The sequence below is a fragment of the Mytilus californianus genome, unplaced genomic scaffold (genome assembly GCF_021869535.1).
Source record: "Mytilus californianus isolate M0D057914Y unplaced genomic scaffold, xbMytCali1.0.p SCAF_9, whole genome shotgun sequence".
NCBI classification, from domain to species: domain Eukaryota; kingdom Metazoa; phylum Mollusca; class Bivalvia; order Mytilida; family Mytilidae; genus Mytilus; species Mytilus californianus.
In genome coordinates this window covers 72,276,663-72,304,472 of record NW_026262745.1, presented here as the reverse complement: position 1 = coordinate 72,304,472, position 27,810 = coordinate 72,276,663, and the positions used below count along the sequence as shown (strand labels likewise).

General features: G+C 32.7%; 1 protein-coding gene across 1 annotated transcript; it reads right to left on the bottom strand.

The window, feature by feature from the left end:
• Positions 1-728: 728 nt before the first annotated feature.
• On the bottom strand, positions 729-12,267 carry LOC127715146 (uncharacterized). Its single transcript, XM_052221169.1, has 3 exons — positions 12,226-12,267; positions 6,837-7,202; positions 729-5,878 (listed from the first exon to the last, which is right to left on the bottom strand). Exons 2-3 carry the CDS (start codon positions 7,174-7,176, stop codon positions 3,948-3,950), a joined length of 2,271 nt encoding a protein of 756 aa, XP_052077129.1. The 5' UTR covers positions 7,177-7,202; positions 12,226-12,267; the 3' UTR covers positions 729-3,947.
• Between the last annotated feature and the right edge of the window lie 15,543 nt (positions 12,268-27,810).

Below are 27,810 nucleotides of genomic sequence, written 5' to 3'. Positions count from 1 at the left end.
TGTATTTGCTGACATCCACGTCATTTAGTCATTAGTAGATAGTTGTCTCATTGGCAATCATTTCACATATCCTTATTTTATTTACAGCTGTACATTGCTAGTTTTTTTATATGTTATGAAATTTAATGAATTTTCATACCAATAAAATAAGAATTTAAAAAAATTGTCAAATTTATTTAACAGTGAGTGAGTTAAGATCAGTGAAGTCTGTAATTGAATACAATAGGTACTTGCTAGATCAAGCTGAAGATGATGTAGACAGATTGCTCATTGCTGATGGTAATATTACTCGGCTCAACAAAAGCTCAATAAAAGTCTTAATATTGAGATTCTTGGGGGAAATGTTTGAACAATTTTAGATTCAAAATGATTTATTTTACAATTAAAGGGTCACGTTCATACGCCTTTCCCTCTCTTAATGCAGTACTAATGCATTGCTTCACATTAGTGGATCCAGGGGTGTTCCAGGGGTTGGAACAACTCTTCTTTTTCGACTTATTAATTAAAAAAAAGTTTGATTATGTGAACATTTCATGGTGTTCCCGAGGTTGGAAAAATGGCTGGATTAGAGCCGGTTTCATTATAATTGGTAAACAAGTCATTTCAAATCTAAATTCTTTATTAACTAGAAACAATAAAGTTCATCAGTATATTCAAATACAATTTATACATATATGGTAAATTATACAATATTAACAATACATATATAAGTAACAATAGGTGACGTCAGAAGTCAGAAGAACATTTTATATTTACAATAAACTGTCTCTAAATTCAAAAGAGAAAAGTATATTTGAAAGTTTTAACTCAAACCTTTTTTTCAGGTCTGTAAGAAGAAGCTAGTATTGTTATGAACACAAGAAGGTGTAGACGTGTTACCCGTGGATATGGTGTAGAGAGAGAAACTGAAGAAAACAACATGATACAATATAAGAAAAATCTAAGTGACATATTGCGAAACAATAATTAATCGCAAGAATGAAATTTGGCGGAAGAAAAAAAAAATAAAAACCAATTGTTCAGAGTGCAATTGCAGGTCTTTCCACTCCACATCACTTTTCTAAATTATTGATGAACAACTTCTTCCGATTGATTCAAAGTAACTATTAGCGTCCTAGCATAGGTTTCTACATACTGATTCAATCAATTTATGGTTTCTATATATATATTTTTGCCTGAAATAAGGGCGATAATTGTCAACTTCTGGTTAAAAAAATGTCACTTCTGGTCTAATGATAGTTAAATTCACACTGATTCCAAAAATATATGGTTTCTATATACTTTTGCCTGTAAAAAGGGAGGCATTAGGTACTTCCGGTTTATTGCAGGTCACTTACGGTCTCAAATGATAGGTTTATATATGTGTATTTAAAAAATATAAAGTTTCTAGGTACTTTTGAATGAAATAAGTGCAAAAATGGCTACTTCTGGTTTCCTCAAGGTCACTTCCGGTTGGTATTTTTCAAGGTCATAAGTCAACCAACATGTTGCAAAAGACCCTATGGCTTTATCATGCACCAAGTTGGAGTAATATTCAATTAATCTTAAATTGAATCATTTCAGGGACAATAACCCCTATAAGACGTCATTGGAATATTTCAGACCAAATGTATCATATCTTAATCACAATTAGGCAATCATTTTACACTAGTTGTTGTATATATATCTTTAAAAGTGACAGAGGAGATCAAATCACAAGGAAAAGTCAAAATTTAGAATAATACCTTGACCTTTGACCATGGCCTCAATTTCGTTTAAATGAACCAAGGACCTCAAATCAATTACCAGAGATCTCTATCACTTACCATTCATACTATACATTTATATATTCATTATGTCAAATACATAAGGGGAAATAACTCTCATATGGAGTTTTCGTATTGCTTCGTTCAAAATTGGACAAACCATCCTGAGGATATAACGAGCAATTTGGTAAAGTAAATTTGTCGCTTTCTTTTACGGTTACGGAGGAGATACACTCACACGGAAAACAGTGTTCGGGGAGATAACTCCTACAAAGAAAAGTATTCGGTTTAGCAGGGTCAATTTCAAAGGCACATAAACTGTTTGATATCATATACAAAACACCTAAGCGACATCTTGCGAAACAGAATTTATAAGCAAGAAATAAAAGTGGCGGAAGAAGATAAAAAAAATAATAATCAGAACAAATACAATAGGTCTTTCAACAGAAAAGTGGAAAGACATAATAATCAGAACAAATACAATAGGTCTTTCCTCAGAAAAGTGGAAAGACCTAATAATCAGAATAAATACGATAGGTCTTTCCTCAGAAAAGTGGAAAGACCTAATAATCAGAAGAAATACTGCATACATCAAAGACTTACATCAATCAAAACACACACCATGCAAGGGCAGAAATTTAATCAGAAAAAAAACAAAGTAAACGCAGGGAATTGTGTATTTTTAATAACATGCTGTTAGTTATTCTTGATCTTGATTTATTTGCTTGACAGTCAATAATAATTTAAGGAGATACAGGATGTACGTTATTCATATAACAACCTAGCGTCACTATAACAAAACATTTAGTTTTCAACAGTAAATGTGTGTCTTTACAAGTTCTCAAACGCCCTATTATGCATAAATTAGTTCGACTATAAAAGGTCTATCAGTTGTACCCAATTATTAAAATGAAAAAAAAAACATTATGAACTATGAAAAGGAGTGATATGTTTTCTTGCATTATCATGCAAAATGTTTGTTGTAAGCATTCACTATCGATATTCATGACATTATGAGATGGTTGGTTACAGATTAGACGGCAAGGAGACAGCACACCAATTATATGAAAAATTTCAACAAAAAAACACCCGACTATATCTATAATATTTTACAAGTTTCTACAACTAATCCATAAATTTTGCATGATGAGCAGACGACAATATACAAGACTGTTACATACACAACAGGGTCCATTGAAGAAAACTTGCAATTGTTCGAAATAATAAGTATGTTGTGACCCAGGAATTGAGAAAGCACAAGATTTATATGTGACTATATGGTTGTTGTAACAATTTTTAACACATAATCTATTAAAAATGACAGGGTTTTGTTATGTAATGTTCAAAGCTGATCGTTTAATATACAAGTCCACAACACTTGTGTTCTGATCAAAAACAAAACCCTGTCATTTTAAAGAACCAAGTGAGCTTTTCTCATCACTTAGCGTCCGTCTACCGTTGTCGTCGTCCGTTAACTTTTAAAAAATCTTCTCCTCTGAAACTACTGGACCAAATAAAACCAATAAGGCCGCCATGAATAAAATTAGAACATTGGGTAAAATGCAGTTTTCTCTGGAACTAAAGCATTTAGAGCAAATATGAGTGGAGTAAAATTGTTCATCAGGTCAAGATCTATCTGCCCTGATATTTTCAGACGCATCAAACAAACCCTTGTTTGGTTACTGCCCCCGAATTGGTACATTTAATGAAATTTTGCAATTTTTTGTGAGATTATCTTGATTAGAATTCTAAATAGAGATAAACTGTCAAAAGAAAGAAAAAAAGTAAGCTCTACAAATAAGTCGACATGATCAAAATTGTAAATTGACCCCTTCCGGAGTTATTGCCTTTCAAAGTTTCTTTTTCGTAAATTTTCGTAAATTAGTTTATACAAAAATATTTTCCTCTGAAACTACTGGGCCAAGTTCTTGATAGATACAGGTACATTTTAACAGCAAGAATGTTCAGTAAAGTAAGATCTACAAACACGTCACCATCACCTAAACAGAATCTTGTCATGAATCATATTCCTGCCAAAATGTGCGTCCTTTGTTTAATGTACACATAGACCAATGTGAGCGAAGGTGAGTAACAAGCATAAATCAATATGGACAAACAACTGTTCAGTTAATAAAAAACACTGGTATACAGAAAAACATAAGATAAATAGGCGAAGGCCCACAATAATATTCATAACAATAATCACATCAACCTAATTATTGACAACATTCGGAATGCTCTGTTTCCCTTTACATCTGGATATAATTCTTTTGATTGTATATAGGCTTGTCTCGCTGATTCTTTGTCTCCAGAAAGTAGAAAACATATACCTACGATATTATAACATTCACCTTCAACCATACAAGGAACTGAAACATAGTTTTTCTTTACCATGTATATAGCCAACTGTATATTCCGAAAGGAATCTCGGTATTGACTGCAATTTTTGAGATGAAAATGACATAGAAATTGCAGAAAATGAGCATAAACAACTGGTGGTATTATACATTCTTCTCCAATTTGTATTAACTCCTCTGGTATTAACGTAGAGGTTTTAGAAAAATACACAAAATCTAAAAGCAAACACTTCCACAATTGAACAAGATCCATACCTCTAAAGAAATGTAAATCAAATAGGTCATAATGAATATCGGACAAATTCAGGAATTGTTGAAGTTTTTCTTGTGAACATTTCAACAAAGAATACTGTACGATATTAAGAGCTGTATTGTATTGTTTTCTTCTGTAGAAAAACGAAGCTAACAACAGCCATCCAGATACAGTATCATGATTTGTGTTCAGTAATAAAGTACTTATACAGGTATTGTCCTGTTCATAAAGAGATTTATTACCGGAATTATCCTTAAATGGAAGTAATTGGTCACATTTGCAACAAAATTTTGACAAATAGTATGTATATAGGATTTTTATTCTTGAACTCTTACTGGACAATACCTTGTATATAACTTTTTCTAAAAGAAAACAAAAGGTCTTCTGCAAGGTGTCAGCCCCAAACATAACCGATATTAATAACTTTTCCACCCGTTTGACATGTAAGCAACTTGACTCATTGATAATATCAAATGCTAATGCATTGAAATTCGGCATTTGTTCTGACTTTAAGATACATTGCCAACCAGAGCTGTAAAGAATGTGCAACCTATTTAAAAGTGTTTTATGCGCATGTCCGTGTATCTTATTCTCAAATAAATTATTCTCAGGAATGAAATAATGCGGACAAACTGAGTATTCAACATAATAAATAAGCCTACTGAAACACGCCATAAAACAAGATATCAAGTTTTCGGGTCTCCATATTGATAAAGGTAGTTCTTCACATATCCAAAACAAAACTGTTTTCATGAAATATGAACAAAGCAATTCTTTGCAATCTACGTCTAAAGCTATAACGTCTTTTAGAATTTTCATTAGTGAATAACATAGTAATTGTGTATGTGTAAATGAGTATATAAGTAGTTTTTCGCCAACGGAAAATGAATCGCGCCATTCTAATTCTTCTTCTGTTGACCCTTTCACACCAACTGGTACGAATAGAACCCCGTGTTTAACAATAGTCTGTTTAACATCCCAACTCGGCCATGAATTGTTGTTTGATCGTGTAATCCATTGTTTTGCTGGTGTTATCCATAATTTACTATGTAAGCAGTATACTAAGTCAATAAATCCATCGGTAAGAGATGGTCCGTGATAAGTCAACAAACCCTCTTTCGAGAATCGTTCTTTAAATAACAGGTTTGAATAGAAGAAATCATTACCTATCTCTTCGCAGTCTTCAAGGATATCCTGGTCATTACTATGCAGTAATCGTAACTTAGTGAAACCTGGGTGTGTATCTTCCGTTTCCAAAGTAAAGTGTATGTTATCAGCATTCAGAGCAATATGTATGTCTTCACGAACGTCAATAAATTTAATAACAACCATAACATCTAAATCACTACCTAGCATCTCAAGTCCCTCTCCAAAACTCCCACTGGTAATTATTGTATGTTTCTTGTCACTTTGTAAATTGTCTCTAACAGTGTTCATCATTCTGATTGATTTAACATGCTCCTCTGTACCAACAATATTCTGACATAGATAATGATATGTTGATGTTTTTGGTGCAGCTGATTCTATAAAAAAAAAGACAAAGCAGTAGATTCACAAAAGTTTAAATCGCTATTTCGTTGTTTTATCTGGCTAACAGGAGAGTCATATTGGCCCTTGCATGCAAAGTCCACATTGGCCCTCGCGTGCAAAAGCCATATCGGCCCTCTTCCGGTTTGGAGAGTCATGTACAATCTTTGAGTATTACTTGATTATGAAGTAACCCTGATGTTTATAGAACTGTTTGAACAGCGCAGCGTTCAAAGGAATAAAAATCCTTTTTATTATTGAAGTGACGATTTTTCGATCCAATTTCATTATCTGAATATGTAGTGAATAGATCAAATAAAAAAATGTTACATGACATTTACCATATCGGTCCTACTGTCATCCCTCTAGAAATATCGGGAAATTTTGCTTTAGCCCTTGGTACGATATGGGAGTCTAGGGCTGATGATACTAAGGCCGATATGGAAAATGCCATGTAATAATCTATAATACAGTACCGTTAGATAAGTCGTGTCTTTCTTAGCATTTCAGAACCAAATTTTTATTTTATCAATATAATGATAAAATAAATAAATGCACCACCCTATGTTGGTAATGCTACTAAAAGACATCTAAACACGGGTAAGTAAACATTTAAATGTTAGTCCGACGAAACGACTAATTACTTAAAATTAGGTTGATAGAGATCTATACATTCGATTAGACATCAGCAAAGGTCACACACTTTTGTTAAGCATATATAATTACGTTTGTACGTTTGTAAATGTATGCCGCTTAATATGTTTATGTTTCTAGAGAAACCAAAGGATTTTTTTTTTTTAGCTTTCCAAGAATGTGCAATATTATTAGAACCTATGTACATAAGCGATGATAATGTGAATGTGAATCTCTGTAGAAACTGTAAACTGTAACCTCATGTATTGTTCAAAGCAACTGTATATTTTATTGGCAAAACATTAGAACTTTGTGTAATACCTGTATTCAAGTGTTGCCTTTCATTGACTGAATCAAGAGATGTAGATGTAGCTGGATAGTTAATAAGTGTATTGATAGTCTGTTTAACTTCATTCCTAATTTCTGGAGTCATCTGAGCTGTAACTTGCGTGGAAGTATGCTGTCCAACGACATACCTAGATCTGCTTCTCATATGTGTCAATACGTCTCTCTGTTGTACTCTTTGGTAAATGATCTCGTCGGACTGATGACTAACGCTAACAGATGCTGGCTTGTTTACCTGTGCTGAGGACCGTAACCTTTTCCTCGCTGCATAAGGACTTTTAGAGGACCCCTTTGACATACGAACCGTTTTCCCCATTTCTGTAGAATGTTTTGTTTTTCAAACTGAAAAATATTACAATAACATTAGTGAAATGACCCTTGAAAAGTAACATTTTTAAAATTGCCAGTCATTCATGACCAAAACTCGTAGCGTTTAAGTGGTGTGACTTATTTATAAACTTCATCAATTTATTCATTATTGGTTTAATTTAAATTGCTTGCTACGTAACTGATGATAGTTTTTAAATCGCAGACGTGCATGCGAGACGTGTCTTAAAAGTGACACTAGCTACGAGATAAATAAAAAATATAATTTCTTTAGTTCAATCATTAATGAAAGTGAAATAGTGAAATAATAATTCTCTTTTAGCAGGTAGAATGGTTCAATTTTGTCAAATTAAGCTAAGAAACATTGATAATGAATTATTCACTTGCAAGTGAATAATTCGGCCTCATTAAATCCGTTTCATGTGAACTTCAATATCACCCCTTGGATAACGATAGAATAACGCATGCATTTTCCGTATACGGTTATTTAAAGGAAAAGAATGTCAACATTGAAAGTGAAACAAAGGTAAATCATTTGACTGACTGATTCGATCCATAAAAAAACATTGTTATACAGGTTAAAACGATGATTAACATATTTGTTTAATCTATAATATAAAATTAAACAGACCTATAAAAATCCAGTTTTATTTATCTTTATTTAAAAATCTAGTTGCACGAGTTGCTTAATCTATTTAAATCTATATTTATGTTTACATCGCTTATATGGTCATAGGAGGTCAACTCGATAGTTAATTAGATGGCGTCTAGACTAAAATACACACGAAACGAAGCTACATATTATTGAGACTATGTCATGTAAATTGTTTATTTTAGACCTTTGATAGTTTGAAAAAATGCTTTAAATTGTTATAAATAAAATATGAGAATTTGAGTCAAATAGGTGAACATGAATTTGACAGCTAGTGTCAATTTAAAATCCCTGTGCGTTTCCGTTTTATTCAAAATTATGCGTTTGTTACAATTTCTATTTTCTGGAAACGAAATTCATTAATTCATTAACAAATTAAAAGCTTTTATGAAATATGTAGTAAGTAATTCTCCGTAATCTTAACAAAAAAAAATAAAACTAAATCATTAACACTAATTACTGGATCAATACCATGTTATGAAACGCCGTAACTGTCTTATGGTAAGAGTTCCATATGACAATCCCACCCAAAATGTTGTAAAAATATATTTAATTGATACATATTTAATGTACAATAGTAATATATTTGTTTTAAAAGGTATTAACCAACATTTAAGGAAAATAGGGGTGTCAATCAGAAATAGGGGGTGTTATTATTGGTTTCTATACATTTCCTACCCAGAACCCAATTTCCGTCCAGAACTCTCCCTCTATTGTACTTTCTTTTGCCAAATTTAGCCTCGTCTATTTCTACGATTAAACCGGGTCTTCCAATTTTCTGTTGCTTGATATTTTCAACGGCATAACAACAAATTTCACGACACTAATTGTAATAGTCATTTTCAGTTTCTTTTGAACTTTCTAATTTTATTTTTTTCAAATTACTTTGTCTTTCGTTGTTTGATTATAGTTATCAAAGGTACCAGGATTATAATTTAATGCGCCAGACGCGCGTTTCGTCTACATAAGCTTCATCAGTGACGCTCAGATCAAATAGTTATTAAGCCGAAACAAGTTCAAAGTTAAAGAGCATTTAGGACCCAAAATTCCAAAAAAAATTGTGCCAAATACGGCTAAGGTAATCTATGCCTGGGATAAGAAAATCCTAAGTTTTTCGAAAAATTAAAAGTTTTGTAAACAGGAAATTTATAAAAATGACCAGATGCTGAAGAAATAGAAGTACAAAACAGTATATGAGAAATAAGCTTTTACGTAAAGAAACACTAGCATTTTCAAACCATGCATTTTTTCGAAAGGAATATTGGATTTTATTTGTCCGTTTACACTTTCTTCTATTACACTGGAATCTAAACTGTTGTTTTTTCCTTCCACTACGATTAATATTGTATATTTTACTTTGAGTATCTCCACATTGATTGCATTTCACAGTTTTAGGCAATAAACCTGAGTTTTGACAAAATTCTATAATGCTGTCATCATCTGTTAGAATTTTTCCTAATCCAAATAAATTCAAAGTTTTATATTAACCGCGCTTTTTTCTAGATCTAGTATTAACATTTTCACCACCATCTATAATATTTTGAATATTATTATTGTTAAGGTCACCAACAATGTCAGGCACATATCTACATCATTGTTGTTTATATCAGGCATATCTGCATCTGATTCTTCAAAAACTAAAAATAAACTTTTACTTACACCAAAGTAAGATCTTAAACTCTCTGATTTTTCAACTACGTTGTTAGTTTTTTGTTGACCACAAGCAAAAGGCGATGCTTACTCAGACAGTGAAAATAAACTTTTACTAGGATCACATTCATTGTCACTCTCAAAACCTGTCTTTATATTAAATTGTCCACATTGAAATATGAATCTGATGACACCTCCTCACTTATCTCATTTTTCGGTTTATTAATAACTTTCTGTTTTCTTTAATTCATGTATGTTTGATCCTTACTGGAACATGGACTTGAAGAATTGCCCATGTTAAATCAATATCAATTCCAAATAAACTAAGGAAATGAAATAAATAGTGAGTACATTTCAATTCAATAGTATTCCAATAAATTTAAATGTAACTACTGGATTGTGAAAAATACTCATTTCACAGGTTTTCTAACTATAAATCAGAGATAGGCGTCTTTTAGGGCAGTGTGAAATCGTGCAGTCAAACCCTATGAAATCTAGTCTTGTTATAACTCGTCAACTTCCAAAGAAGATCTATAAGATTTTGTTTAGATGTGCAGAATATTCACGATGCGGAATGTATACATTTCATCTGTACGGGCTTTAGAAACGAGGCAAATATCAAGCTTACTTGGGTTTTTTTTCCCCTGTTTCGTTGTACAAAAATTTGTGTTTTCCCAAAAAATATCCATGTATTGATTTCATTACTTAATTATATCCCTTTCGGGTAAAATAAGCTTATACGTAAAGTTACTGATTTCAAATTAGTTTCACGTGAAACTCGCGTGCATGATATTTTTTCACGTGAAATTCACTTGAAAAGAATTAGGAAATATCGAGTTTGTTTGGAACATGTAATCCGAATTTTAAATAAGTCCGAATAGTTAGTAAAGTTTACAGGCATGATAGGAGTGAATACGGTAAAATCGTTTGTTTATGTGATAAATTGTGTGCTCGTAGAACCAAATTGTTGTTTGACAAATAGAGTGATGCTCAGTATGTTTTTTTGAAATGTGTATTTATAAATACATATGAAGACAATTTATGTATCTATTACTTAAAAGTAATATTTTTACGTGGTTTTTTTAAAGGATTTTGAACGTAATTCGTGTTACTGTCCCACATTCGCTCCTTTTCAAGAGCATGCAGAAGTCGTTGATAGACCATAAAACATCATAATCGCAAATATTGAAAGTTTGTGTTTGATTGTTTTTAAAATGGGATCATATTAGATAAAAATAAAAATTGAATCACAACATATAATAATCTTAAGCTCGGAATCACATAATATTTGTTGGTATATATGCAGATGCATATACGTCAACGTATATGATACGGTTGATACGTTTTTAATGACAAACCTCTATTTGTAGTAATTATATATAGATGGCAACTAGTATAACTAGTTCTGATACTGGTTCTGCAACAGTGCGTACTATTTATAAAGTTTGATGTCAGGTGCATAAGGCACGAGGAAAGTTTTGGCGGTTTCTACGGTTGGGGTTTAATGGTACTATATAAAGTTTGGCATTTAAATGTATAAGTATCGAAGGTGCTCGCAGTTACGTCGAATTGAAGTTGGTCACATTTGTATATATACAGTTGCTGCTATGTTTATGACATGTATTTACATGTTGTTTGAATCGAAGAAATCTGTACAATAAAGTGAAATAAAATATTGTAAAAAATAATAATATGTTACTGCGAGCAACTAATCCTATTTCTGTATATGTCTTGTTTATAGCCTATTGAATTTAGAGATGAAATACTTTAAATTCGGACGAGCAGGGCGAGGGAGAATTTAAATATAATAAAAGTGTTATAAATGTAATGAGATGTACTGTAATATAATTGATGCTTAAGATGTATAAGTAGTAAAATGTGAAAATATGAGGATGTCAAAAAGAAATGGGGTGCCAAAAGAAAAAAAGGTTGTCAGCAGAAAATGGTCTATATGAAAAGCAACTAATTTATTATATTTGTTTTTTCTATATTTTTTTAACATTTTTTTTTCCTATTATTTTTATAATCCCCCAAATAGACCATGCCCCATTTTTTATAAGCTCCTTTTAAAATAAAACTTTTCAGAATGTTTTCTAATCGGGGAAAATATACTTTTGGGTGGGGGTGCCATATGGAACTCTTTCAAAAATATATTTTTCCCCATAAGAAAACATCTTAAAAAGGTTTTTTTAAGGGTAGCGTTATAAAATAAATGGGGCATGGCTTTTTGGGGGGTTAAAAAATAATTGGACAAAAAAATTGTTGATAAAATATAAAATAAAATATATTACACCCACCCTCTCTCCGACAATTAGGCGAGTATTTAATTGAACTATGTCGGACAGGTCTACTGTGTTATTTTATAACATAAAAGTAAACAAAAAACAACTAAAAACAACCTTAATAAAAGAAAATAAAAGAAACAAAGCAAAGCAAAAAAAAAACCAACTAAATACAGGTGAAAGTTCCTATTAAAATGAATAGATATGTCTTGAGTTCATGATATTAGAAATTTCATCATGTTGTTCACCTTGTGTCGTCCGTGATATAATTATAAAATTGATGCATATCTTATTTCTTGGGAAACATGCCAACATCTATCATTCAATTATGCTTCTTTTTGATAAGCTTATGAGACAGCACCATTTGTTCAATTGGAAAATATGTTTAATCTGAACATGCTAAGAAACTTGTAAAACAATACGAGACGAAAATGCGTTATTGAATAAGTATTACCTGTCATTTTGGTTGAGAACTTTGGCTTTATTTACTTTTTTCACCCTGGTAACGGGTTTTCCCAATATCTACTTTTGTTTCTATTTATAGTTCACATTGAATTGATACATGTGATATTTACATTTAAATATACCTTGTAATGACTGTTTTATTTTAACTGAGTGATATGATAAAACATATGTTCTTTCTTTCTGTGTTGTCATATTTAAAAAAAAATTGAATACGACTATACATACTAAATATTTGACTATTTCATAAACATGATAAAACAATATCTGTAAACATGGTAAAATGTAGTTTCGAGCAACACTAACGATGTTGTTTGTACAAACTTCGTAACCACACAAACACACATACGTACATGAGTTAACCACAAACACAAACAGAAATAAAATTAATAAAACACAATGTCTTATACTCGATAATTGATTAGGGCAAAATTCAGAGATATATATATATATATATATATATATATACAAGTCAAAATTGAAAACAACGTTCAAACCTATGATTGCGTTGGATAAAAACCGCAATTTTTATACGTGTGCATGTAAAACAAATTTCTTGTTAGAGGGGTCTAAATACAGCACAAACAACATTTTTCAAAAGAACAAAAAAGTGAAAAAGTATATTTTAACAAAACGCATTTGACTAACAGGTCGAACAACAAATGTTCTTAAATCCTGCTGACTGCCATTGGCGATTGCCAAATAAACGGATCACAAGGTGAAATAAATGGATCTAAACTATAAATTTAATACCAAACATAAAACAATAAACTTGCGGCGAAGATAGTATACCGCAAACAAAGGTGCAAAGATTTTTCGTACACCATATCCGGATTTCGACAGTTAATGTCTCTTTAGTGATGTTAGGAATCGAAACGGTTATTGGAAGGCCACATAATTTACCTCAATTTAGGATAGACTCTTGAATTATGAGGAGTCAAAATAGGATGAACGGATCATATAAACTCTAAGGCAAATATGATACAATCCCAAACGAAAAAATATAAACAAGTCTGAATTGAAAACAACGTTCAAACCTATGATTGCGTTGGATAAAAACCGCATTTTTTTTACGTGTGCATGCAAAACAAATTTCTTGTTAGAGGGGTCTAAATACAGCACAAACAACATTTTTCAAAACACCAAAAAAGTGAAAAAGTAAATTTAAACAAAACGCATTTGACCAACAGGTCAAACAGCAAATGTTCTTAAATCCTGCTGACTGCCATTGGCGATTGCCAAATAAACGGATCACAAGGTGAAATAAATGGATCTTAACTATAAATTTAATACCAAACAGAAAACAATAAACTTGCGGCGAAGATGGTATACCGCCAACAAAAATGCAAAGATTTTTCGTACACCATATCCGGATTTCGACAATTAATGTCTCTTCAGTGATGTTAGGAATCGAAACGGTTATTGGAAGGCCACATAATTTACCTCAATTTAGGATAGACTCTTGAAATTTGAGGACTCAAAATGGGATGAACGGATCATATAAACCCGAAGGCAGATATAATACAAGCCCAAACGAAAAAATATAAACAAGTCTAAATTGAAAACAACGTTCAAACCTATGATTGCGTTGGATAAAAACCGCAATTTTTATACGTGTGCATGCAAAACAAATTTCTTGTTAGAGGGGTCTAAATACAGCACAAACAACAATTTTCAAAAGACCAAAAAAGTGAAAAAGTATATTTTAACAAAACGCATTTGACTAACAGGTCGAACAACAAATGTTCTTAAATGATGCTGACTGCCATTGGCGATTGCCAAATTAACGGATCACAAGGTGAAATAAATAGATCTTAACTATAAATTTAATACCAAACAGAAAACAATAAACTTGCGGCGAAGATGGTATGCCGCAAACAAAGGTGCAAAGATTTTTCGTACACCATATCCGGATTTCGACAATTAATGTCTCTTCAGTGATGTTAGGAATCGAAACGGTTATTGGAAGGCCACATAATTTACCTCAATTTAGGATAGACTCTTGAATTATGAGGAGTCAAAATAGGATGAACGGATAATATAAACCCGAAGGCAAATATAATACAAGCCCAAACGAAAAAATATAAACAAGTCTAAATTAAAAACAACGTTCAAACCTATGATTACGTTGGATAAAAACCGCAATTTTTATACGTGTGCATGCAAAACAAATTTCTTGTTAGAGGGGTCTAAATACAGCACAAACAACATTTTTCAAAAGACCAAAAACGTGAAAAAGTATATTTTAACAAAACGCATTTGACTAACAGGTCGAACAACAAATGTTCTTAAATCCTGCTGACTGCCATTGGCGATTGCCAAATAAACGGACCACAAGGTGAAATAAATGGATCTTAACTATAAATTTAATACCAAACAGAAAACAATAAACTTGCGGCGAAGATGGTATACCGCAAACAAAGGTGCAAAGATTTTTCGTATACCATATCCGGATTTCGACAATTAATGTCTCTTCAGTGATGTTAGGAATCGAAACGGTTATTGGAAGGCTACATAATTAACCTCAATTTAGGATAGACTCTTAAATTATGAGGAGTCAAAATAGGATGAACGGATCATATAAACCCTAAGGCAAATATAATACAATCCCAAACAAAAAAATATAAACAAGTCTGAATTGAAAACAACGTTCAAACCTATGATTGCGTTGGATAAAAACTGCAATTTTTATACGTGTGCATGCAAAACAAATTTCTTGTTAGAGGGGTCTAAATACAGCACAAACAACATTTTTCAAAAGACCAAAAAAGTGAAAAAGTATATTTTAACAAAACGCATTTGACTAACAGGTCGAACAACAAATGTTCTTAAATCCTGCTGACTGCCATTGGCGATTGCCAAATAAACGGATCACAAGGTGAAATAAATGGATCTTAACTATAAATTTAATACCAAACAGAAAACAATAAACTTGCGGCGAAGATGGTATACCGCAAACAAAGGTGCAAAGCTTTTTCGTATACCATATCCGGATTTCGACAACTAATGTCTCTTCAGTGATGTTAGGAATCGAAACGGTTATTGGAAGGCCACATAATTTACCTCAATTTAGGATAGACTCTTGAATTTTGAGGAGTCAAAATAGGATGAACGGATCATATAAACTCTAAGGCAAATATAATACAATCCCAAACGAAAAAAATATAAACAAGTCTGAATTGAAAACAACGTTCAAATCTATGATTGCGTTGGATAAAAACCGCAATTTTTATACGTGTGCATGCAAAACAAATTTCTTGTTAGAGGGGTCTAAATACAGCACAAACAACATTTTTCAAAAGACCAAAAAAGTGAAAAAGTATATTTTAACAAAACGCATTTGACTAACAGGTCGAACAACAAATGTTCTTAAATACTGCTGACTGTCATTGGCGATTGCCAAATAAACGGATCACAAGGTGAAATAAATGGATCTTAACTATAAATTTAATACCAAACAGAAAACAATAAACTTGCGGCGAATATGGTATACCGCAAACAAAGGTGCAAAGATTTTTCGTACACCATATCCGGATTTCGACAATTAATGTCTCTTCAGTGATGTTAGGAATCGAAACGGTTATTGGAAGGCCACATAATTTACCTCAATTTAGGATAGACTCTTGAATTTTGAGGAGTCAAAAAAGGATGAACGGATCATATAAACCCGAAGGCAAATATAGTACAAGCCCAAACGAAAAAATATAAACAAGTCTAAATTGAAAACAACGTTCAAACCTATGATTGCGTTGGATAAAAACCGCAATTTTTATACGTGTGCATGCAAAACAAATTTCTTGTTAGAGGGGTCTAAATACAGCACAAACAACATTTTTCAAAAGACCAAAAAAGTGAAAAAGTATATTTTCACAAAACGCATTTGACTAACAGGTCGAACAACAAATGTTCTTAAATCCTGCTGACTGCCATTGGCGATTGCCAAATAAACGGATCACAAGGTGAAATAAATGGATCTTTACTATAAATTTAATACCAAACAGAAAACAATAAACTTGCGGCGAAGATGGTATACCGCAAACAAAGGTGCAAAGATTTTTCGTACACCATATCCGGATTTCGACAATTAATGTCTCTTCAGTAATGTTAGGAATCGAAACGGTTATTGGAAGGCCACATAATTTACCTCAATTTAGGATAGACTCTTGAATTTTGAGGAGTCAAAATAGGATGAACGGATCATATAAACCCGAAGGCAAATATAATACAAGCCCAAACGAAAAAATATAAACAAGTCTAAATTGAAAACAACGTTCAAACCTATGATTGCGTTGGATAAAAACCGCAATTTTTATACGTGTGCATGCAAAACAAATTTCTTGTTAGAGGGGTCTAAATACAGCACAAACAACATTTTTCAAAAGACCAAAAAAGTGAAAAAGTATATTTTCACAAAACGCATTTGACTAACAGGTCGAACAACAAATGTTCTTAAATCCTGCTGACTGCCATTGGCGATTGCCAAATAAACGGATCACAAGGTGAAATAAATGGATCTTTACTATAAATTTAATACCAAACAGAAAACAATAAACTTGCGGCGAAGATGGTATACCGCAAACAAAGGTGCAAAGATTTTTCGTACACCATATCCGGATTTCGACAATTAATGTCTCTTCAGTAATGTTAGGAATCGAAACGGTTATTGGAAGGCCACATAATTTACCTCAATTTAGGATAGACTCTTGAATTTTGAGGAGTAAAAATAGGATGAACGGATCATATAAACCCGAAGGCAAATATAATACAAGCCCAAACGAAAAAATATAAACAAGTCTAAATTGAAAACAACGTTCAAGCCTATGATTGCATTGGATAAAAACCGCAATGTTTATACGTGTGCATGCAAAACAAATTTCTTGTTAGAGGGGTCTAAATACAGCACAAACAACATTTTTCAAAAGACCAAAAAAGTGAAAAAGTATATTTTAACAAAACGCATTTGACTAACAGGTCGAACAACAAATGTTCTAAAAACCTGCTAACTGCCATTGGCGATTGCCAAATAAACGGATCACAAGGTGAAATAAATGGATCTTAACTATAAATTTAATACCAAACAGAAAACAATAAACTTGCGGCGAAGATGGTATACCGCAAACAAAGGTGCAAAGAATTTTCGTACACCATATCCGGATTTCGACAATTAATGTCTCTTCAGTGATGTTAGGAATCGAAACGGTTATTGGAAGGCCACATAATTTACCTCAATTTAGGATAGACTCTTGAATTTTGAGGAGTCAAAATAGGATGAACGGATAATATAAACCCGAAGGCAAATATTATGTTTCTATGTAAACAAGAAACTATTAAATTTGATTTCATATTCCATTTCTATGTATGCATGTTTAACAATGTCTAGTTGCCCGATGTTACTAAATGTTTAATTATGAAAAAATCGACTTTTTTCCTATAAATTGTATTTGAAGTTAAAGTTTTCATTGTTAAACATTTGCCAAATTTTCATGATTTTTTTTTTTTTGGCATTTCTATTGTATCTGTAAAATAATATTTTCAACATATCGCATTTATTGTAGTACTTCAAAAAAGTGGATTAGAGTTGTTTTAATGCACAGTACAAACCTTGTCATGTGTGATGTAAGAGTGGTGGAGGTCTGGAACTAATTATCAGATGTTAGTTTTTTCACAGATGCGATTAGTTTACAACCACTGTCGGTATTGCATCAGATAATTGTCAAATATTATCAGATTATTACATGGCATTTTTCATATTAGATGTTTTATCAGCCCAATGATAAATATGTTAGCTATCATGATAATGCTTCCTCATGGAGATATACATATTTATCATATACTTATAGAAAATAATGGTATAATTGTACCCCATGATTAAATACTTATTTGTACATATATTTAAATTTGAAAAATTGCCTTAGCCGTGTGATATGACTTTTGGCGCAATCAACAGTTTTTTCTAGGACGTCATATTTAGAGGAATCATGTATAAATGACCCTTAATGGTGGTAATGTTAATAAAGATACTTGTATAAAACTAGATATCACTGGAATCAGAATTTTCTCTAGTTTATAATGAAATAAAAATAAATTGTACTTTTAATATTATAAAAAAAAGTTTTCTCCAGAGAAAATGGGAAAAACATTGCCAAATCTTAACATAAAAAACCTGAAATCAGGTCATGTGCATACCCATGAAGACATGATACAGGCACATTTTACATAATCATAACTGTAAGAATTTCATAGATTTTGAAATGGTCTTTCAAAAAATTCATGCTTCAGGGTACGTTCGCCTGCTCTGAAAAGATCTACAGTGACTGCAAATAAGATTTCAATTTCCACTGCCAAATAAACAGGATGTTTACAGTGTTGTCTCCCCTCAAAACATATATATTTAATCAAATTATTAAATTATTTTAATCATTCAACCAATTTAAACTGAAGCTAGTTAACTTATTTTAACAATCAAATAAAAAAAAACATGATACTTTTTCAACAATTGTTTTGATAAAAAGGGATTTCCTTTCATGGCTTTTTTTAGTCGGGGAATAACCCCTAGTTTTTTATACGAAACTGTTTATAGCACCCTTTGTTGTCAACTGCTTCCGGTTTATATCAACTGCTACCGTTTTATATCAGTTGCTTCCGGTTAATATCGCATGCTTTGCTGTAACGTTATCGCATGACATTTCGATGTCATTCGGCAATTTCGGGGAAATATACCCCAATGGGACGGGGTTTTTTTTGTGAGTAAAACATAACAAAATTGGATAGGAAAAAATATTAGGAATCAGGAAAATATCTTAATAAAAAATGCGAAACAAATATTACAACAAAAGCATTTTTTCAAAGTTTTAAAATATTTTTTGTCTATATGTCTTCTGTTGAAGTATATGATTAAAAGAACATAACATGTCATTTTTCATATCAGATCCATTATCAGCCCATGGTCAAAATCATCCATCGAGACTGTCGGCTCTCGGGCTGATATCATGACCTAGGGCTGATAAGGGGACTGATATGAAAAATGCCATGTTATAATCTATATCTATCAAATATTGGAAGAAAAAAGAACTGATGTGATGTCTTCTGTTTATGTACATTGGGAAAATTCAAAGTCATTGAAATCATTCATAATACTACATACGATTCTAGATTATCATTATCATAGAAAAATTATGAGACAAACTATTCAAAAGAATCGAAACAACATTTACTAAGTATTGATCAAAACGTCAATAACTGCTGTTATGTAATAGGGATTGGCTTGAGTAAAAAACCGTAGTTGCCATCGTCTCAGAATCTGTATTTCTTCTTTTTTATCATCTCCTGATTTTTTTGCATTTGATTCACCTAGATGTTTTGTGCTCGCAAAGGTTCAAATATTAGGTATTGCATTATGCTCATATTCTATAGATTTCGTGCGCGCTTGGTCAAACATTTAAAAGCTAATATATATACGAGTCACGATAAGCATACATTTTCATTTCTTATAGGCATATCGTCATTCAATTAAGTAGAATGTATTTAATGCTCATTTAAGTTGTGAAAGCATATTACCGCAGTCACACGAGGCCACGATCGCACTACGATCTGTGAAAAAAATGCAAATTTTCACGATCGAAGTGCGGTCGTGTAGATCGCAGTAAGGTCGTAGTCCGGTCGTGGTGAGGTCTTCATGATTGTGATGAGCGTGGCCAACTTTGAACATGATCAAAACAATCGTGGTGCGGTCGTGGCGAAAACTGGTAGTAGTAGAAGCGTAGTGAGAGCGCAGTAAGGTCGTGGTAAGATCGCAAAGGTCGCGGTACCATCGTAGTGAGAGCGTAGTGAAAACGCGATTCAAGTCTGAGAGATTGCGGTACGATCTCACAGCGATGTTACTGTGACCTTTCTGCGACCATCACGTTCTAACTGCGACCCAACCACGCTTCCACTACGACTATACCATGTTTATACCACGCTGTTCAATATCATAGTACGATTCTAGAACGCCCATGCCGCCCTTATCACGCTCTTCTTACGATCTGACTACGGTCATATCACGACCATCATGCTCATTGTCGTTGTTACATGAAATACAGAATGTATATAAAAGCTCTCCTGTTTTTTTTTTGTCTGTAAGTAATTTGGACCTCTTGTCCTTTTTCTCCAAAGGCTCAACCATTCTTGACAAATCTGCATGTCATCCCTACTTTCGTTCACTTAAAAATCGTCATTTGATCTTGATGTACCAGCAATAAATTGTGATTGAGTTTGTATTGGTCGGTCCGACATCTCTACTGGATAAGGATTCGTTACTATCAGAGCCCCCTCTGCCTCTATCCCTACACCTACCACCACGCCCACGAGATCTGGTAGATTTTTGTGGCATGACTGGAATTTGTTTCCCCTATTATTGTGTGATGACGTTGTTTAAATCTTACCGATAATTGACTTTTTCTTATTATATATTTCTTGTATAACTATGTTTAAACATTGTCAACTCTAAAACTTTTTACTATTCTTGCCTATCTTTTACAAACGGAACACCTGTAAATTGTTTACTTCAAATGACGAACAATGACATCATTACCTGTTTTGGTAGTCACCAGTTCCGGTTTTGGTAATTTAGGTATTTTCCGAAATGGCAAATAGTAAACGGTAAACCAAATCGGTAGATTGGTATACGTAAGTATAAATACGGCGGAGAATACGGATAAGACTTGAGTACGACTTTACCCTGGGCAAGTAACACACGCTAATTCCAAGCGATTTTAATATACACGTACAGATACCATTTACCAGACCAAGAAGTAATCAGACAGTCAACACTATTACAATGTCCAAGGAAACTACTTCCGTATAATGTGGGTTTGTTTATTCCTTCACAAGCTGCATTTAGAGAATAACTTCTCGAGAGTAACTTTATCTTTTGGCATGAATTTGATTTACCATATGCCGATTACCATACTACAGTTAGTAAACATTCTGGGTATATTTTTCCGCTATCCATTTTCTTTAATTCCCGATATTCTAAGACTAAGGGTAATAAAGTATTTATTTGTTAGACTAGAATACTGTTACGTTATTTAATCTTTGTATGTAATGTTGATATTTAATGCATCTTAAAGTTAATACAAGTTGATTTTTTTAACGAGTCTATTTTCCTTACAAACATCGAGAGTTACCATACAAAAACCTTTACTCCAATCTACCCTTTTGTATACGAGTCATTACATTACCAGAGTAACCAACCTTACCCGAGGGGTAGACAGATAACCAGAGTACAACGAAACCAAAGTACCACGCTACCAAAGAAGGGTCACCAGTTATAACTTTTATTTCATATATACTTTTACATTCTTACAAAACCCATTCTTATAACAACGCACTAAGGGATACACATTTATAGTTTAACACTAAGGCCCGACCGCTCGGTTTTCGTTACAGTGGTGGCAGCGGAGGCAAGTACCTACATTTTTATATTCTTACAATAAGTTTAATTATATTTAAGATAAGGCATAAACAAAAATAAGTAAAATGGATAGCGCGGAAAATAAATTTGAAACGCCTAGGTTAACTGCCAAGGGTAGACCAGTGCTCCCCCGATCTCGGTCCTGTGAAATATTCCATGATCTGACGCCGACCGGAGAGATAAGCATAAGAGTGAACCAAGATCAATGGCCCTCACAAGAGAATACGCATAGATACGAAAAGGATTGTATACATCATACTGACAAAAGGCCATTGTCAGGAGATCTATCACCATCGAGGAAAGTGGCCATTGACCAAGTTTCAAATAGGGCAACGGTTGTGCATTTGGAAAAAAAAATGCGACGCGTCCGGTAAAACAGAATTTTGTTGAAGAGTCAAGCACTCTTTATGACCATGCTGCCAGGTCTAGGTATGGGTTTAGGAGTCAGAAAGCAATGGATACTGCTGAGGGAGACTCCATGAATACAAGACGGGTCGCGACGTCTTGTAAATCCGATGCCCGACGGGGTGGATGGGATTAGGGAGATTTACCTAGGACTTTGGACCGGGGCGTACTCCATATGAGGCAATGTACCAAGCATTACTTTTGACGCCCAGCGAACGATTCAGAGTTGGGGTTAACGGGACCGACCATGAACACCGTACTGATGAAATGACCAGTAATTTAAATTATGCTGGCATTAGCAATAAACCAAATTTTCAGCGTGATTATGATATAAACTTACAAAATACAAACTGTTACAAAAAGAAACCAGCACTTTATGATGGGGAGAGTAATTGGGAAGACTATTTAGTTCAGTTTGAATTAATAGACAACTTTCGAGTTCGATGCATTTCCGTTAAAAACTCTGGTTTTAGTGAACATCATTCGTGCGTTTAGGGGCATCGTCACTTCCGTTCCAATGTTGAGCAAGTGGTTGGAAAACTATAATGCTATATTGCACGAATTATTCGGCAAATTAAATTCTCATAATTGACAATCAGCACTACTGTCATTAGGGAATTGTGATTAAATACTTACAAAACAAACATTATTTCTAGTTTATCCTGCACAATGACGATCACTAAGACGCTTGATGAACGTTAATAGTGCAGGGATACAGGCGATCCCCTCTATCTGGTAAATGACGTCATAAAGGCGCGCATAATTGACGAGTTTTTTCCGGTGAAGGATGAATTGAAAAGTGGTCTATTGCAGCAATTAATAAATGGTCTGACCTAGAGAAAGCTTTATAATTAGCTACTAGCTTAAGAGGTACCGCTCAAAGTATTTTAACAGATTTAAGACTAGAGATGCGGACCAATTTCATACAACTGACTGCCGCTTTAGCGTCACGTTTTCAACCAGAAAACCAAGCAGAAATGTACAGGGCGCAAATGAAAAGTAAAAAACGCGGACGCACGGAACAAATACCTGTGTTACGCCAAGACATAAAACGTCTTGTAAGATTAGCGTATCCATCAGCTCCAATGGAGGTTAGGGAACATTTAGCACGTGATTGTTTTATTGATTCCCTAAATGATGCTGACATGGAATGGGTTTTTTTCCAGGCCATATATTTAAATTGTGTATCACCGTCTCATTGTTGCAGACATAGATATACATGTACCAATGATTATTGAGTTTGATTTTTAATGATAAAAGTCCATGTATATTGTATAAGGGAAAGAGTATTTTTTTTAAATTGAATGTCAATTTATTTCAGATTTTTATTAATAGTGTTTACATTTATTGATTGTTTAAATATGTAACTTAAAACAAATTGAAATTCTATTGTACAATAGCGTTTTATGAACGTTTGTCCCGCTGAGAATATTTGATGATGCTTTATAAACATTTATCAAAATACACAGAATTAGTTCTGATGTTAGAACATTCATCACGCGAAGAAGATGTATTGGTGCTTTATGAACATTCGTCAAGTGAAGAAGATATGTCGGTGCTCTATAAACATTCGTCAAAATAAACAGAACTCGTGTTTTATGAACAATCGTTATGAGAAGAAGAGATGTTGGAGTTATAAGAACATTTACAAGATTAAAGGATCATAAAGAACAGTGCGGAATTCAAGCTTTGCGTGAAGACGTATATGAACAATGAACAATGAACACTCAAAAGATTGTATTATATTTGATCAAATATTGTTTTATAATTTTGATTATGTATGATATGGAGTATTTAATTAATTATATTGAAGAACTTGTTTTAAATTCTAGGAAATTCCTATTCATGTTTGGGGACAAACATTATTTTTCAATGGTGGGGAGAGTGTAACGAAATGCGGGTTTCCTGAAATGGAACTTGTTTCCCCTATTATTGTGTGATGACGTTGTTTAAATCTTACCGATAATTGACTTTTTCTTATTATATATTTCTTGTATAACTATGTTTAAACATTGTCAACTCTAAAACTTTTTATTATTCTTGCCTATCTTTTACCAAGATTATTTAAGGGTAAAATTGATTTATGACAACTCCCCTCTACTTCAGCTGATTTAGTCTCGATATCTTAAACATTTGATATCTTGGTTATAATAATAATTGGTATGAGTTGTAAGCATAAAACATAGATTAATTACAAATTCATATAAACACACATATGAACAAGTATTCACAAACACATTAACATTAAAACACTCAGTCAGTAGTCCTTAATACTAAAATTTTGTATTGCCATATTGCTTTACTGTTTATTAACCTGAAGGTTTAAAATGTATTTAAAAAACATATCCGAGTGTAAGATTACAGATTGAGAACGTTCCAATAAATGTCTGCAAACTATTATGAAAAAGTTGTAAAGAATGAACTCTTTGGTGAAAAAGTAATGAATTGCATTTGTGTACTTAAGTTATGTAAATCGGAAAAATATGTATTGTCAACAACTGTTTACGATAAATCTGAATTTTTTTACCGAAAATGAACATGGAAAATATTATTACTTTCGTATACGATAGTTAGAATAGTTATTTGACCTACCATAGGGCTAAAAATTTTAAAAAACATATCCGAGTGTAAGATTACAGAATGTCCCAACAAATGTCTGCAAAATATTATGAAAAAAATTGTAAAGAATGAACTCTTTGGTGATAAGTAATGAATTACATGTGTGTACTTAAGTTATATAAATCGGGAAAATATGTATTGTCAACAACTGTTTATGATAAATCTGAGTTTCTTTACCGAAAATGAACATGGAAAATGTTATTACTATTGTATACGATAATTCTGTGTTTCTATACCAGAAATGAACATGAAAAATCTTATATTCTTGATCATGATTCGAAGCTCATTTTGACTAAAAGATGTTCACAAATCAACATTGAACCAACTTTGAAAGCACAATATGTCTTTCAAAGTATGGACGCTGAATAATACTGACTAACCACAAATTTGCATACGAAAATTTAAAAACAATAAAAAAACAAAACACAAAGATGATATGCAAGTCGTTTGAATGTATGCCGCGAACATACATTTCTAGCACTGATATTAACAGATGTCAAGCTGTTTATAAATTGACTTGAAATGAAAAAACCTTATTAAAAATAATAGAATCCAACAAGAATGTGTCCATAGTACACGGATGCCCCACTCGCACTATCATTTTCTATGTTCAGTGGACCATGAAATCGGGGTTAAAAACTCTAATTTGGCATTAAAATTAGAAAGATCATATCATAGGAAACATGTGTACTAAGTTTAAAGTTGACTGGACTTCAACTTCATCAAAAACTACCTTGACTACTTTAACCTGAAGCGAGATAGACGGACGAACGGACGAACGAACGGACGAACGGACGCACAGATCAGAAAACATAATGCCCCTCTACTATCATAGGTGGGACATAAAAATGCATATGCATTAGTGATTAGCTTTCAGTAATATTTCCTTACGTGATCATAAGATTTATTTTTGTCAATCATGTTCCAATATATTTGAAAAAAATGAGTACTACCATAAGCATATCAGTACTTGTGGGATAAATGCGGTCTGAGCAGATAATTCTGCAATCAAAATGCAAGAACATAACATCAGCATCTGAAACATATAGCGGTAAACTTTTACTTATCACTTCTATATGAATCACTAAGTTACTGATTTCTCCATTATAAAATAAATTGTAATAAGTACCTACGTATAAAATATGACTACTTATTTAATAATGAGCACTTATCAAGTACACCTGATTCTATAATCTCTGTCTTTATCAGCAAGAATTTGACGTCAATGTGTCGTAGCAGTAAAAACGATTGTTTTTCCACCGATAAACATTTACAACACATACTGAGCTTGTCATTTTTTTTTTCTATAAACACGAACTTATGAGAACCATTCGTAAAACAAAAAAATATATAACTACTTTAGTGAATTTTGTGTATCTGTATTATAATCATGTATTTAGCAAAATGTTGTATAACTTATCTTGAGTTGAAACTTTCTTACATATGTACAGCGTCTCAGGAACTTCTGACTGTGTGTTGTTGATGTTTTAAACATACGCCTACTCTTTAGTTATCGCACGAGGTTTAACTATTCTTTGTTTGGCTTTAACTAGGAACTTCATTCTTGACTCTGCTACTCTGAGCGTATTTGTTGATTGTCTAGTTGCTGTGTAGATCATATTTCTCTTTCTTTCTTTTATTTCCAACCAATACCATCAATTGTTTTACCTTCAAGGGATTGATTTGTGACAAATTCTAAATAGATAACTGCTAAAAATGTATTTTTTGCAAGTAAATTATATGAGAACATTCAATAATGAACTTTTTCACAAAAGTCTAATTTGAGGGTAAAAATGGCACTATGACAGAAGTACGAGAGAAATCTATTGTTCAACGTCTTCGATATATTTAAAACGGAGAGTTGATAATTGCAAGTGTCTTCGTCTGTTATTCAGAGTGTCAAAAAGTATCGTTTTCAAAGAGGTTGAAAACTACTCACATAACGACGAAAACGTTTTATTTAGTACAAAACTTCGTATTCTTCTACAAACTGGCCTCCACAAACAAACAAAACCTTGCCGGACGTTTCAAAACAAATATCACTTGGCTTTTTGATTTTGTCAAATTTATCGGACAAAGTTTTTCTTTTCCTTCCATCTTCTGATATCACATGCAATGTACAAGTTTCACCACATGTTATTATACAACCTTGACTATTAACAGTAACGGCAACTATTCTTTTCATATGCTCGTCCTTGTAGCAAACTATTTTGGAACCCTCAGTTGTTATTGCTACTACCTCGTCGATTGCAGATGTATACAGTAAACGTTTGTTTTTTGACATCGGTTGCAGTACATTTTTCTTAGTATAGTTTGTATCAATGTTGAAACACTCTTGTAAATCTGTATTTTCAATGTTCATTTCTTGCAGTTTATCCTCTGTGATACAGTACATGAATGTATCTAATACACAGAGTCCACCAGTACTCACATAATCAGTTTCTATTTCTTGGTGCGATTTCAATATACCTTCTTTCCTCTGGAAAGTAGATATTGTCAAGCAATTCAAAACGAAAAATGTAAGGCTTTTGCATGCCACACTTTGGATCCTATTTTCGAGCGTTGTGTTGGCTACACATGCGCCAGTTACACAATCGACTGCATTTAACGCCCCATTCATAGTCTTACCAATATGTCCACCACCAACCAAAATGATGTTGTCCATCGAACAAATAGCACTAACTTCAAACGCAAAAGAACTTTTTTTGTGTCTCAATTTTATGTTTTTGATTGAACCGGTATCCAATGGATTAACATTAATGAATTCATTCAGGTCAATTGGTACATTACAATTTACTTTAATTGGCACATTGCAATACACTTCGATTTTCCCGAATTGATCTTCTTTTTCTACTTTGTGTAATTTTCTATTAATTGCAAATATAGCTTCTTCAACTGAATCTGCATTTAAAATTTTGATTTGTTAAATCTCTGAGTTGGTACCATCATAGCGTTTGTCGAGAATTGAACAAGACTTTTTTTGCCTTAGAAATTAAAAACAATTTTCTTAATTTTCAGAATTGGCTTCCTTTCTTTTTTTCTTTTTCAGATCTCCTTTCGAAAACATTTGCTTTATTTAATTTTTCTGATTTATTTTTG

Coding starts and splice junctions, on each gene's coding strand:
- LOC127715146 (XM_052221169.1), bottom strand. CDS start 7,176: ATGGGGAAAACGGTTCGTATGTCAAAGGGGTCCTCTAAAAGTCCTTAT. Junction 5,879..6,836: donor AAGGCAACACTTGAATACAG/GTATTACACAAA, acceptor TTTTTTTTATAG/AATCAGCTGCACCAAAAACA.